General features: G+C 48.9%; 1 protein-coding gene across 1 annotated transcript in view; it reads left to right on the plus strand.

The window, feature by feature from the left end:
* PRMT8 (protein arginine methyltransferase 8) overlaps nt 1–14,485 on the plus strand; it is a 100,680-nt gene that overhangs the window by 62,891 nt on the left and 23,304 nt on the right. The window contains exons 4-6 of the mRNA XM_059184532.1: nt 130–193; nt 13,280–13,422; nt 14,052–14,139. Coding sequence (XP_059040515.1) covers nt 130–193; nt 13,280–13,422; nt 14,052–14,139 — 295 coding nt within the window. The remainder of the gene's footprint in view (nt 1–129; nt 194–13,279; nt 13,423–14,051; nt 14,140–14,485) is intronic.

Genomic DNA, 14,485 nt, shown 5'->3' on the forward strand with positions numbered 1-14,485 from the left:
GCAAAATAACTGTATGGCTGTGGGCAGGTCACTGTACCCCTCTAGGCTCAGCTCCTCCGTTGGTTAAATTGGTACTGGACATGCTGTCATCCTTTTATGCCTCACTCCTTTGTTCTTTGCCCTTTCTAGATCGAATGTTCCAGTATTTCTGACTACTCAGAGAAGATCATTAAGGCCAACCACTTGGACAACAGTAAGACATACCTCCACGTGTTTTCCCATGGATGGAGGGGGTGAGGGGGCTTGCATTTTCTTATTTGGGTGGTATAGATGGACGTAAGAGGGGAAAGTGCAGAGCACTTAGCCTTGGGATGGTGGAGCCCAGCTGAGGCCCTATTTGCAGGACTGTGCCCACAGGGTTCTGAGGTTCCCCATCCCACCGTGTCAGCCAAGGACACGTTATCCCAGCTCAGCTTCCATGGCTTAGCCTCCATTCCCCTGCTTGGCCCCAGCTGTAGGCATTCTGTTGAGTTTTGCAAAATGGCAGCTATTCCTCCTCTTCTTCCCTCTCCACAACCCCCAGCCCAACTTCTCCCCATCAGCCAACCAAGGGCATCCTAGTAGACCCCAGGCTCTGCCTTTGGAGAAATGTGGTCCTCTACTGCCCACAGGCCCTGTTGCTGATGACGCTGTCTTGGCAATTAGGCTGCTCTTGGGAGTGGGACCTTCTCTAAGCTGGAGTCTGAGTATAAAGAGAGGTGCCCTCTCTTCCCTTCCTCCCCTCACTCCTTCCCCATGCATTGCAACATTTCCCAGGCCCTTCCTCCTGGAACCTATCTTGGATACACTCACACCCACAAGTGTCCTCGGTCCAAAGAACTCCTTGCATCTTTTATCAGTCAGCCCGATGAGATTTAGGCCCCAAGTCCTGTGCTGAGCTGTGCCAGGTAATGTAGGATTTTTAAACTAGGAAAACCAAGTTGGTTTTTTTTTTTTTCCTAAGGATGTTGGAGGCATTTTGGAGAATTTTATGCAAGGAAGAAGTGGTTCCTCTGGAGTATGGATTAGAATGGGTTGTAAGCACAGACACATTCGGAGGCTATTTCAGTGCCCAGGGGATGTACTGTGGCATGGCTGGTGGCAAGGGTGGTGACAGGAAGGTGAAGAAAGGTGACCATTTCAGGCTAGAAGCAAGGGGCCAGCTGATGGGATACATATGGGAATGATAAAGAAGACAGGAGCAAGGGCTATTTTGTTGCCTTGAGTGATGGGGGGGATGGAAGAAGACTGAATGTAGAGCATTCCTGGGGATGATAGGAGGGAGAGAGAAATCAGAAGTTCTCTTCAAACGTGTTAGGTTTGAGATGGACATCCAGCAGACATGTTGAGTAAGACAGGATATATGAGTTCCAGGGAGAGCCAGAACATGGCATATACAGTTGGGAGTCTTCAGTATATGGATTTTATTTGAAGGTACAGCACGATGTCACTTAGGGACAAAGTAGAGCTGGAAGAAAGAAATGGGCCAAAATAGGGCACGGGGGCATTTTAATATCTGGAGGCCAAGCAGAGGAGAAGAGACAAACAAGAGGCAGAGAAGATACCCCAGTGAGGCTGGTGGACCTTCAGGAGTGAAATGTACCATGAAGCCAAGGGAAGGAGGAAGGGACAAGTGTAGGGAATGCTAAGAGATCAAGTAAGGTAAGAACAGAGAAGTGACCATTGAGTTTGGCCACATGGAAGATACTGGTGTTCTAAACAAGAGAGGACTCAATGTGGGAGTGGGGGAGACTGAAGTCCAGCTAGAGTAGGTTAAGGACAGACTGTGAAGGGAGGGCTGTAAGTAAGTCTTCTTGCTGTGCTGGGGAACAAAAAAGTGGAACTATAACTACAGGGGGATGTGGGGCCAAGGCAGTGAATTGTTTTTTAAGGATAGAGATGGGAACATGTGTGCTGGATTCAATTGTCCAGGGGAATACAAGGGGCATACAGGAGAAAGGTACAGGATCGAGGCCCTTGAGTCCAGAGCATAGATTCAGGGGTTGGCTTTTTCCTTGGAGTAGGGTACTAGAGGGAAAGTGGGGGTGTGGGTCCAGATAGAGGTAGGCTGGCAGCAGAAAGCCCCTGGTTTATTGCCTCCATTTCCTTTTTGAAGAGTAAGACAATCATTGGCAGAGAAGAGGGGGATGAGAAGAGACATGAGAAGGAATGGAATGGTCTTTTAGGAGGCAGAAAGGCAAATAGAGTAGTAGGACGTGTGGGAACTGCTGGGGAGGGGTCAGTGCCCACTGGAGATGAGTCAACACAGTTAGGCAGTAAGTTCGGTCCATGTGGGAATTTCCGCTTACCATGGTCACCAGCTTGGGTGTGAGGAGAGCTGCCTGGACGGGACCTTTGATGGGAGAGCACGGAAGTTGTTTGCAATAATGAGTCATGGAGTCTAAGCTGGGTAAGGCAGGAAATGAAGAAGGGAAAGCAGCAATGGTGAGTGAATGACTGCACCAAAGGTTAGGGATACTGGGTGGGCCATAAGAGGGGTCCAGAGGCTTCTTTCCAGCCTGAGTAAGGAAAGCGTTGCTCAGACACCTCCAACCTCTGGCTTTGGTGTCCAGCCTCTCTTGGTTCACTAAGGGAAGCGAGCTGTTTTGTACATTCCCAGAAAAGTATCTGATGTGGGCAGAAGGAAAACAGAGGTGAGCGCTCTACTTGCTTACTAAAAATGGAAAAAGAAAACTGGCCAGTTCTTTCTCTGCAAGGATGAACCAGCCTGCCATCCACATGTTTTCATCTGATATCCCTTTCTCCTGCTCTGTGCTACAGCACCGGAGGTTTTCCCCATTTTACAAGTGTGAACGTTGAGGTTAGGAGAGCTAGGGTAGAACCTTCAGTCTCGGCTTGCGCTCTTGTCCTCTCTCCTGAAGGGTGTTTACATTGAGGTGGAAACCCCAGCAGTGGCTGCCAACCCTGAAAATGAAAATCAAAAGCTCTTAGGAGAGGAGGGTGAGTGCAAAAAGATGTCTGATCAGATGTCCTCTCAGTCCCATCCCTGGGCCCTAAGGGGCCTTCGAAGAATGTTTAGACCATTCCCTGCCTCTGTACAGGTTCACTTGCACAGGGATGCCTGCCCTCAGAGGGAGGCTCTACCCAGCCTCCCTTACTTGTCATCTGTCTCTTGCTGCCAGCTCTCAGGACCTAGAACCGTAGCCTCCCTGGCTTGCAGAGGGTGGCTGCTGGCAGCCATTGGTAGCAGTGTGTGGGGTGGGCCTGAGTGGGAGAGGGGAGAACATTGGCTGAGGAGTGCCTGACTACAGGAGAAGGGCGGCTGGGCTCTGAAGGCTTGCCGGGAAAGAGAAAGCCCACAGCTCCTCATCATGCCCTCCGGTTGCCCCTTGAGGGTCCCCCCTTCTTCCCCGTCCTCTGCTTCAGCTTCCTGTAAGTTGTTTTATTCCCTTTCCTTTCCTTTTTCCCTTCCTTCTTTCAACCCCCAGAACACTCCACTTTCTAGAAAAGGTGCAAGTTCCTCTTTCCTCCTGAATGCTTTGAGAGCAAGTTGTTGACATGATGCTCCATCAGCCCTGAAGACATGAATGTGTGTGTCCTACAGACAGGGACAATTTTTTGCATAGCCACAATACAACCATCAAAACCAGGGGACTAGCGTTCTTCCATGATCCTTATCGAGTGCTCAGATCCTATTCCTGTTGGCCACTGGTCGAAATAACATCCTTTGCAGCAAAAATATTCTGTTTCAAACCATGGGCTGCATTTAGTTGTCACATCTCTGATTGCCTTCAGGCTGGAGCAGCCAGACCTTGCTCGACTGTTGTCACCTTGATGCTTGAGGATTGCAGACCAGAGTTCTGCAGGATGTCCCTCTGTCTGGGGACATGGGATGCTTCTGCACTAATGGGTGCAGCTGAGATGCTGTGTCCTTCTCCCTACACACTCTCGGAGACATGCGGTCTGGATTTGTCCTGTCACTGACAGCATTCACTTTGATCCCTGCTTCAGGGGATGTCTGCCAGGCTTCTCCACAGTCAAGTTGCTCCTTCTCCTTTTATAATGACTAGGCTTTTCTGGGGGAGGCAGCTGGAAACCATGTAAATATTTCATTCCTTATCATTAATTTCTCATTTTATTCAATAGGTTATGTCTATTTTTATCAATATTCATTTTGAAACCCAAATTGTTCCTAATTTGGTCACCGGACCCCCTTCAAGCTGGCTTCTGCATCCTTTTGACATTCCTTCTTCATTTTTGGTGTGAGCCTTCTTATTTTCTGGCACAGATGTTCCAGGCTCATCTTGTACTTTAAATGGTTTTGTTTTAGAATCTGTATTTTTCCCAAGGGGCCTTGAAGTCCCTTTAGTGGACAATGGCATTTAGAAACTAGGACCTGGGGCTAAGTGTGCTCATTGATTTTAGGGTGTTGATATCCCCAGGCTGCTTCAGTGGAAAGAAGTAGAGTGTGTAGTGTGTGTGTGTACATGGGCATTTGCATAACGTGTGTTTCTGAATCTATTTATGCATACTGTCAAGTGTGAGTTCACACGATACCCCGGCTCTAACCCATACCACAAGGTGCTCTAACATCCTCCCTCCCTGTGTTGGACGTTCTGTTCTCTGACAGTGAAAAACCTGGCTCCCGCTATCCTACTATGTTTCCTTATTGAACCAATCCCCCTGTATGAGCACCATCTCCCACTGTCACCCCCTCCTGCTCTGTGTAGATATGTCTGTCCCCTGGTGCTGGGCTCTGTCGTCTGCATGGGCCCTCTCCTCTCCCTGCTCGACTCCAGTCCCCTGAGCCAAGCCCCTTCTTGTGTAGAGACCCCCTTACCTCCCTGGACTTCCCCCTCGCCCCCAGGCCACTCCTTCATAGGGATGCCCTGCTTACCTCCCTGGGGCTCTGACGTGCTGTGCAGGGCCACCCTCATGCCCCCCACCCCAAGGAACCATCATGGCAGCCACACATCCCTCTTTTTGCTTAGTCTCACCTTATGGCTTTAGGAGGGAATCATTCCATGCTCTATATTTTGGTGGCTCACCCTTGATCCCGTGCTACTGAGCAAAGGCCCAAGAGGACAAGCCATTGTCCCCCAGCAAACAGCCTGCCCCCATGCCTTGTACCTATTCCTACCCTTCCCAGCCAGTGTACCGAGGAAGAGGGAACTCCAGGGCCAGGGGCCTTTACAAGGCAGCGTTTTCCCCACAGCTTCCTTCCTGGGTACAGAGCAACAGGCAGCTTGAGCTGGGGAGGCCGCCCAGGGCCCCGTGTGTGGCACCTGTTCGCTCAGCCTTGGCGTGTGTACTGGAAAAAGGACAGCTCGACTCTATGAATGCTTCCATGGAAATGCTTTTGAAATGTTGCAACAGCCAATTGTGTGGGGCTCAGGAGTGTAGGTGTAAAGACATGAATAACAACACAGGACATAAAATACCTGCTACCCAGAATCAGTCAGGCCCTCTCCGCCTCCACCTCCACGCAGCTCCTGCGGTGGGCTTTATTCATGTGGAGACACGCACCTCCACGAAGCCACCTGCCGTGGTCACGCAGCTTCACGTGCCTTCTGCCACACTCATGGCCCACTCACATGCTCGGAGGCTCCTCTCTAACTGAAGAAGCATTATTGCCCCCATTTCCCTGCCACCGAGGCTGATGGGCTGCCGAGATGCCTCAAAAGGGAGATCTGTTTGTGGAAGTTGACATAGGTGCTCAGGGATTGATGAAATTTTATGGTTCTCAGAAATTTATTTCTCAGAAAACTAAAGGGAGAAAGAGTATCCCTTCTCTTCTCTCTCTTTTCCTACCTGTGCATGTCCTAAAGCAGGAGTATCATGGACAGAGAGGCCTGAGCATGATGTAACCCAGCAGAATGGCAATGGACACCAGCTCTGTCACATCCCAGGAAGGGTTGTTTGTCCCTTCCCCTCACTGGCCACCCAGAGAGGAGCTCTGTCTCCACGCAGCCTGCGTTCCTGGGGAATGCGAGATAATGTTCATGGAGTGCCCAGTGCTGGGCTTCCTGCAGAGTCGGCACCCCAAAAGCATGACGTGTGGGTCCTTTCAGGTACTTTGCTCTTTCTTGGCCCAACACTCTAAGACTTGCCTAGATGCTGCCTGCCTTCTCTGTTGTGGCAGGTTTCCTCCCATGCCCTGGGGGCTGGGAGGTCACACAGTGACTGCGGTCACACAGTCCTTGAGATGCCCCTGACAGGGAACTTGCCACCAGCCACCTGCGAGCCATGGTTGGGAGAAGCATTTGCTTCTCGGGGGCATCCTCCCCCCCCCCCAGCCCCGCAATCTTGCCCGTGCTCCCTTGTTCTCCTCTGGGGCCACACGGCCAGGGCTTCTAACTTTTGTCTTGAATTCAAATGGAGAGTCGCCCTTTTTATTCATCACAGACTTCAGGCTGGTAGATTTGGACCTTCCTTACAACTGCTAGGGACTCCCAATGGCCTGGCTCTCCAGGGTCACCATTCTGTGCTTGCTGTTCCTGCACATCGGGTGGGTGCCCTGGGGGTAAGCACAGAAGCAACTGCAGGCTGGTCTTCCTTCAGGTCTTGATCAGTGCCTGTGGCGGTGGATCAGTGGTGAACCATACAGTAACATGGCATATCCATGAGGACGCCACGGACGCAAGGAAGTGCCCACACGGGGCACGGCAGGCATGGGGAGGGGGCCAGTGAAGAGCATTGACTCTGGACCCAGGCTTCCTGGTTCACACTCAGCCCGTGAGCTTGGATCCCTTATTTTTTGTGCCTCAGTTTTCCTATCTGTGAAATGGGAACCATAGCGGAGCATACCTCCTAGGGGCGTCGTGACAATTCCACGTTACTGTGCAAAACCGTGGTGTGCCGAAACAGGCTCTTACAGGCTCCTGGGGGTGAACTGTGAAACTTTCAGTCTATTTGTGATGTGGATGGAGTTACTCCGCTGGCTTGAAATTGGCCACCATGGGAATATTGACACCCGAGAGAGCAGCAAATGCTACAAATCAGGGCTCCTTCCCCGGGAGCCTCCGTTGTTCAGTATCGACTATCACACTGCTGTGTGAAACACGACGGTATCCCGTGGGCAGTAAGCAGCCAATAAATATTAGCTAGCGTTACTCTTATTTCATTTATTAACTTGACTAATAACCCTGTCCAAAGAAGAAAGGAGAATAATCAGATATAATTGTTTTTAATGAACCTGTATTAGTGACTCCTGGCAATTGCTACTTCCGTTCTAAACTGCTCATGAAGCAGCCTAAGCTGGGAGCTGGTCTTCACCCACTCGGTCCTTCAGGCATTGCTGTGCCCCACTCCACACTCTGTGCCAGGTTCTGGGGGTCCGTCGCAGAGCTGACAGACAGGCTCTCTGCTCTGGTGCAGCTCACCGTCTCATGGAGAGGACCCATATGGACACCAGCGAACAGACATCACAGTAGAATTACAGATCGCGATGGGTCTTAGAACAAAACACGATGGGTTCGTTAGAAGAGCAGGTTGCCTGCTTCCGAAGCAGGGGTCATAATGGCATACCGGGGCCGGTTTACATGGCTCACAGTGCCTTGCTCTTTTCTTCCCACCATTCACAGGTGACGTCTGGGGTGTGGGGGGGGGGGGGGCAGGAATCAGCCACAGTGAAGTTACTTATACTGCAGACATCAGCAAACACATTTTCCCCGCTCCTGGAGCCGGCTGTTAGACCCTGACCACAGGACCAGAAGTGAGGAAGCTTCCAGAGGGAGGGCACTGAGGCACAGACCCAGTGGACCTTGAGGCCAGCTGCTGAGTGGACAGAAATATGACAAGCAGAGGGATGGCCCATGCCAGCTCCCTGAGATGGGACACACGTTGTGCCTGTCCCGTGTGAACTCTGGATGGTGAGAGACAGTGACACCTGGGATGATTTTCTGAGTTCTGGAGTCTAGGGGAGTTTTTGCTGCCTTCTACATTGGCATTGATTCAACCACCCTCTTCTGTAGCACTGCCTTCCTCATCCCTGCCCCACATGGACAAGCCATACAGTCTTCTGCCTGTGGCCAATGTGTGAGGTTCCAAGGGTCCTAATTGGTGGGTGATAGCCTGGGTAAGGGTGCATCCTGATGTGGTTTTGGTTGCCTGATTGTTAGTCCAGCTGTGCAGGGTCTCTGGGCAGGGAAGGTCTCTGGCCAAAGCCAGCAGGACTTCAGAGCTCTAGCTAAGCAGACAAGGTCCTCAGTTCTCAAGGGAGCCAGAGCAGGCTAGGATGTGAAGCCAGTCAGATGATGTACCAGGGAGAAGGCAGGAGCTCAAGCCCTATGTTCCCAGGTGAAAGGGGAGCTGGGGACGAAAGAGGGTACCATATTGAAGTTTCTACTATATTGAGGCTAAAAGCACCTGTGGCTAATCTCTGCCAGTCCAGTTATGGGGTCTGTTGGCTGTAGGGTTTATTCCACGTCGCACCAGATATTGGGGATAACATTATTGTTGTCATCTTTGTCTCACCACAACTGGCTCAAGAATGGGCTGGGTCTGACCTTTAAGAGAGGTTTATCCATGTACTTGGACCCTGGGATGCCAAGGAAGAGCTGGTACCAGGGAGATGAATGGGCTCCTCCTCCACCGGCCTGATGGGCTCATGAGGGCCCTATCACTCCTCACTCTACTAACCAGTCTGACAGCCGGCAGGAGAAGGACGAGCCAGTCCTTGACCTTCTGTGATTTCTTTCCCCCCATCATTCCCAAGCAGTTGCTTGGTGTCCACAACAATCCCACGAGGTAGATAAGTCAGATATTATATCCACTGGCAGATGACGGAGGGGAGCCCCAGGGAGGCTGGAGACTTGTACCAGGTTATGCAATAGACCTTGCTTTTTGGCTCTACTTTTTGCTTTCTCTAAACTCCAGCTTTCTCATTAGGCAGATGGAGTAATAAAACCAACACACGGGTTCCTGTGAGGGTTATGGAGATAATGTAAGTGAAATCACTCTGCAAAGCTGCTATTCAAATGCTAGTAATTTTTTTTACTATACTAATTAGGACTGGTTTGAGGATCTTTTGTCTTTGAACCCAAATACCCTTTTTTTCAAAATGCTTATTCATCCATTCATTCATTCAGCCATGATTTCTGAATGTTTGTGAGGAGGCAAGTGTTCTGCTAGGTCCTGGAAATAGGAGGCTAGAATCGACAACTTAAGAGGAGGAAATCATAGCCTGGAGGCGAGTCAGGCCCTTGGAAGGTGTGTGGCAACTGGCGTGGGTGTCCCCAAAATAGGCATGTGAGCAACATGGCAAGGCAGCTGGGGGGCGGCTAGTGCCTGTGCTGTGGTGGGGATGGCATCAGAGAGACCCCGCAGCCTCAAGATGTGCCCCCGCCTCACGCTCATACTCTCATGCCCACTCCTCTGTGCTACAGGATCTGCTCTGGGGGACAAAGTCTAAATGGGGGAGACCACTCTCTTCGGACCTGTGGGGTCAGTTGACTCTGATGGACATGCTGGAAGCCCAGATGACATCAGACTGGCCTGATTGTTTTGTTTTGCATTTTTTTTAAAAGTCAAACAAATAACCATGAGTTAGTTTGGCCGGCTCTCTGTAGTAAACACTCAAGATAAAAAGAAAACAAATCCAAAAAAAAAAAAAAAATCTGGATGTCTAATTGGTGAACTTGCCATTACAGAAGAATCTCTCAATTTAGAGTTTAGAGTGCATTGCTCCCTGTTGTACACTTGGTTATGATTAATCGCTCCAAAATTTATGAGCCATGGTCCTGTTGTTGGAACAAACTTCCCATCATCTCTATGGAATAAGAACCTAGCTTCAAAGAGGGACCTCAGGGCAACTTTGAACTAACACCGGGTTGGTGATGTGGGGTCCAGATTGAGAGTGGGGCTCTGCAGCCCTTAGCTGCTCAGAACCCGAGTATCAATGGCTAAGATCCCCCTTGAAAATATTGACGTGGAGAAGGTTCAGTTGCCCACAAAGTTCTTGGAGCCAACCCACTGCATTGCACTGACCAGTAGCCCCCCATTTAGTTGCCATACAGCCCACCACAGGAGGTAGCATTTTGCAGACTGGGACATTGAATCTGGGAGTTTAAATGGTTGCTGGTGTGACTGCAGAAAACAGAAAGACCATCCCTGATGATTCAATTATATTTGGGTCCATAAAAACAACATAGCCTCTTAAAAAAAAAAATTAGCCTCAAGGAACTGATGCAAATTGGAGTCAAACTGGACATTGCAGGCCCTGTTTCTTTATCCGTGTCAGCTACTTCTCCCAGTAAACTTTGCAGAATGCCTTTTGCATGCTTAATATGTGTCTGAAGAAGCAAAGCATTTTGGCACAATCCAACGTCTTAGGGATGTTTGGGTTCAATTCCCTTCCTTTTTTCCCCCACAATAAGGAAATGGAGGTCCCAAAGGGGAGGAAATGCTTGATGAAGGTTTATTGTCACCTGGAATAAGAACAGAAGTTGTCTGGCTCTCGGACACTGGCAGAAGGTTGTGAAAACAGAGCATTGTAGAGAAACAGCCAAACAAGGGGATGAAGGGACTGAGGGGAGACCTGCCTTTTTCCTTTCACAAAGGGCCCATCTACTCGCCAAGCCAAGCCGGGGCTACACCTGCTCTCAGAAATGTCTGGATGCAGAAGGGTGACATTAAACGAAGTGAAGCACAGACTAATTTTTAAAAATAGGGTTAATTGATTCCTTCTGCCTTTCTAAGACCCACCGTGTCTCTCCCTCTTTCTCTCCCTCATTCATCTATCTACCTGCCTGCCATCTACCACATCCAGAGTGATCCAGAGAGAGCAGTGAGTGGAGAGAGCCCTACCGCAGAGGACAGGGACAACATGCACTCACGCTGGGGACACTCCAGGAATATTCTGTACATACCCATCTGTCAGACTAGACTATAAGTCCTTGCCCATCTCTACTTCTTGCAGTCCTACTGGAGTCCTGTCCATGGAACGATCCCCGGTGAACCATGTACTAGGCATCCAGAGTGGTGGCTGTGGGGCCCCACAGGCAGGAGAACACACCTACCTGAGCCACGTGGAAATCATGATCTAACGTAGGAGATGGAGAAGACCTATAGCCCCATACACAGAAGCAGATAGTAGGGAAGAGCCTTCAAAGGATGTGCAAAGAGAAAAGAAAAGGAGTCCACCTTGAGGGCATCACAATAAGTGAAAGAAGTCAGAGAAAGAATAAATACTGACTGCATGATTTCATTAAGAAGTAGAATCTACAAAACCAAACCAAACCCAGACTCATAGACACAGAGAACAGACTGCTGGTTGCCAGAGGAGGGGTAGGGGGTGGTGGGGAAAGGGTGAAGGCATTTAAGAGGTACAAACTTCCAATTATAGAATAACTAAGTCATGGGGATGGAATGTGCCACATGAGAAATAAAGTCAATAATTTGTACCAAGTTTGTATGGTGACGGATGGTAACGAGGTTTTTCGTGGTGATCAGTTTGCAATTTACATACGCAATGTCAAATTACCGTGTTGTGCACATGAAATTAATATACTATGATATGTCAGTTATTCTTCAACAACAAAGATTTGCAAAAGTAAGACGAACCAGGCTTTGCACTCAAATAACGAGGCAGGTGGGGCAGGCGTGTATCTGTCAGCTCTTTCTCAGGATGAGAAATAAGTTAGGCATTCTCTTTGCATTTTCAAAGATCTCTTACTTTGTCCCCTTGTGAATCCTCTCGAGTCATCCGGGGCCCTGCCCGCTTTCTTCCGGCTCTTGGGTTGTGGAGTACCCCCAGAGGAGCAGAGTTTTGACACCTACTCCTCCCAGCCCTTCTGAAATTTTGGAGAAGGCTAGGCCTTCCTGATCTTACCACTCAACAAGTAGTTGCCACACAAGTCTTGGCCTCACTCTAGAGTGATCAGAACCAAAGTGCGTCTGCAAAGTGTCTGACTGCTTATGGAGCAGGACTTACCTGATTAAGACTTGATTAAACGCCGGTACTGGAGAGCAAAATCATCATTAGAGACTGCTAATGGGCACTTCCTCACCTGCATTATCCAATGTGAGGACATGAAACAAAACCCTTTTGTTTTGTTTTGTTTGCCCTTTGTCATCCAGGAGCCTCTAATCCAAATTCATTTTCGTGAAGCTCAGATTCAGGACAGATGTGTTCTCTTTGTGTATACATGTTTTTGTTTTTTGTTTTTTGTTTTTTTTTTTCACTCCTGAGTACAAGCTATTGTTCAATTTTCCCAGCAAAGCTCAGGCACGGTGTGATTTTTCAGAAGATGGTGCAGAAAGAGAATTCAGAGCATGAATATGTGTATCCTTTCAGCAGAAATGTTCAGATGAATTCAGCCAACCAATACATCACCTGTCGATTTCATAACATCATCTAAGATAGTATTTGCTATGATCTTTAGAGCAACAAATGCAAAAAAGAGACTCCAAAATTATGTGTATGACTGTGTCAGATGATCAGAAACCCAGCTAAGACGCTTCTCCTGCCCTGGAGGGATCGGAAGGTCTAGGAAGTGACTCATGAGCAGAGGTCAGTAAGAGCAGGAGAGTGGTCCTGGCCTTATGCCTTTCACCTCTCCATCACTGGTCAGGAAGGGGAGAAAGGTCAGGTGTTGTCTACCTTCCCTCGAGCCCTGGCTCTGAATCTGGCACTTAACATTTGCTATTTCATCATATCAGTTCAACTACCCACTAAGTAGATACTACTTTCCTTGGTTGTTTTCTGGGGAATCAGAGTTCAGTTAGGTCAAGTAACCTGTGCAGTCATATAGTTAATAATGAGAAAATCAGGACTTAGACCCCTGACTACAGAGCCCATGCTCTTGTCAAGACCCCAAGTTGCCTTCCTCTCAAACCTACTGGGAGGTGAGCCCTGGACATGAACATCCTTACCCTTTGGATCTGAACCATCATAGTGGCCCAAAATGGGATGGAGACTGTGATCATGGTGTTAAAGTCATAGCATATTAGACTTAGTCTCTACTTCTGCATCCACCGTTGAACCCCTCTAAGCCTCACTTCTAAAGGAGAATAATAATAATGTGCTTACTTCATGGAGTCACTAGGAAGATGACATGATAAGGATCACAGGCTCGGCACAGGGCCAGGACATAGTCAATGCCCCATACATTTCAGGGAGAAAACATGCAAGTAGTTTTCAGTTCTCTGTGTAAAAGTAGCTTGGTTAAGGGTGAGGTATGTTGCATTCTAAAAGCAGGATCAGAGCAAGGCTAGGAAACAAACAAACAAACAAAAAAAAAACGGGGCTAAGACCTGTAGGTCTGGCCCTGATGTGGGGCGCTCGTGGTTCCAGGCTAGGGTCCCTGCAAAGTGTGGCCGTGGGGTTCCTATTTTCCAGTCATCACCATATTTAAGGGTAAAGTGGAAGAGGTGGAGCTGCCTGTGGAGAAGGTAGACATCATCATCAGCGAGTGGATGGGCTACTGTCTGTTCTATGAGTCAATGCTCAACACGGTCATCTTTGCCAGGGACAAGTGGCTGGTAAGTGTCCTGCATGCTGTGCCCTTGTTGGTCTGCTGGCTGTCCTGCTGCTCTGCTCCTGGCCGACAGTCTAGGAAGAACACGAGGACTCCAGAGAGGGCTTGGGCTGGAAGGTCACTCCCTCCAGACCCCTTTCCTTAAACCAGATCTGCTTCAGAGGACAGAATGATGGCACCCAGGTCCAGCATGTCTGCCACATTTTTCTGTAGGTCTAACCTGGGCCTCTTTGGTTATAATCAACACCCATTTTCTGTTGTCAAGACAAAAATCTATTCTGGTCAACAGGTACTTAGGACTTGTTTCTCTGCCAGAGAGCTGAGCATGCTTCTGTCTCTGGCTTATCCAAGCTAAAGGGTCATTATCACCTTTCACTGTTCCCCATTGAACTTACCTTTGCCCCAGTTCATTTGTCCTATGGTCTCTACCTAGGTCCTTCACATTCTCCCCTCTCCCAAATAAAAATTGAACATTGCCATCCTAGCCCTAACCCTGGCCAGGGTGACAGTCTGCTGAATGAGAAATGCTGGCAAAGGGGGTGCCTGTCTGGTGACTCTATGTGCAGTTCAAAATGTGATGTCTTTGTCAGGTGAATAGATTACGAGATCCATTTCCCCACAATTCATCAACAGAAACCCGGAGGGCTTATGTTTCCAGACCGGGCAGCTTTGTACGTGGTAGCAATTGAAGACAGACAGTACAAGGACTTCAAAATCCACTGTAAGTTGCCTTTTAAGTTTTTGTATGGCTTTTTGTTTTCTTTTTCACATTTGGGGTGGCCCTGAGATGAGCATCCTGTCTCAAGAATACAGCTGCTATGCCTATGGAGGAGTTTACCTGTGACTTATTCTGGATTCTTCTATCCAAGTGTTTTCCCCTGGTCCCAAGGGTGGGAGGGCTACAGAGAGAAAATAAGCATCGCAGTTGATTTAAGAGACATATCCTGAGGTGAGAGAATGAATGCAATGTGAATGAAAAATGAGTTGAAGCAGTAGAAGCTGATTTTTGTAGGGATCATCAGGCCAGGGGGCTGGGAGCCTGTGAGGTTTGGTTATCCCAAAAGTCT

The sequence above is a fragment of the Mustela lutreola genome, chromosome 8 (genome assembly GCF_030435805.1).
Source record: "Mustela lutreola isolate mMusLut2 chromosome 8, mMusLut2.pri, whole genome shotgun sequence".
Classification (NCBI taxonomy): Eukaryota; Metazoa; Chordata; class Mammalia; order Carnivora; family Mustelidae; genus Mustela; species Mustela lutreola.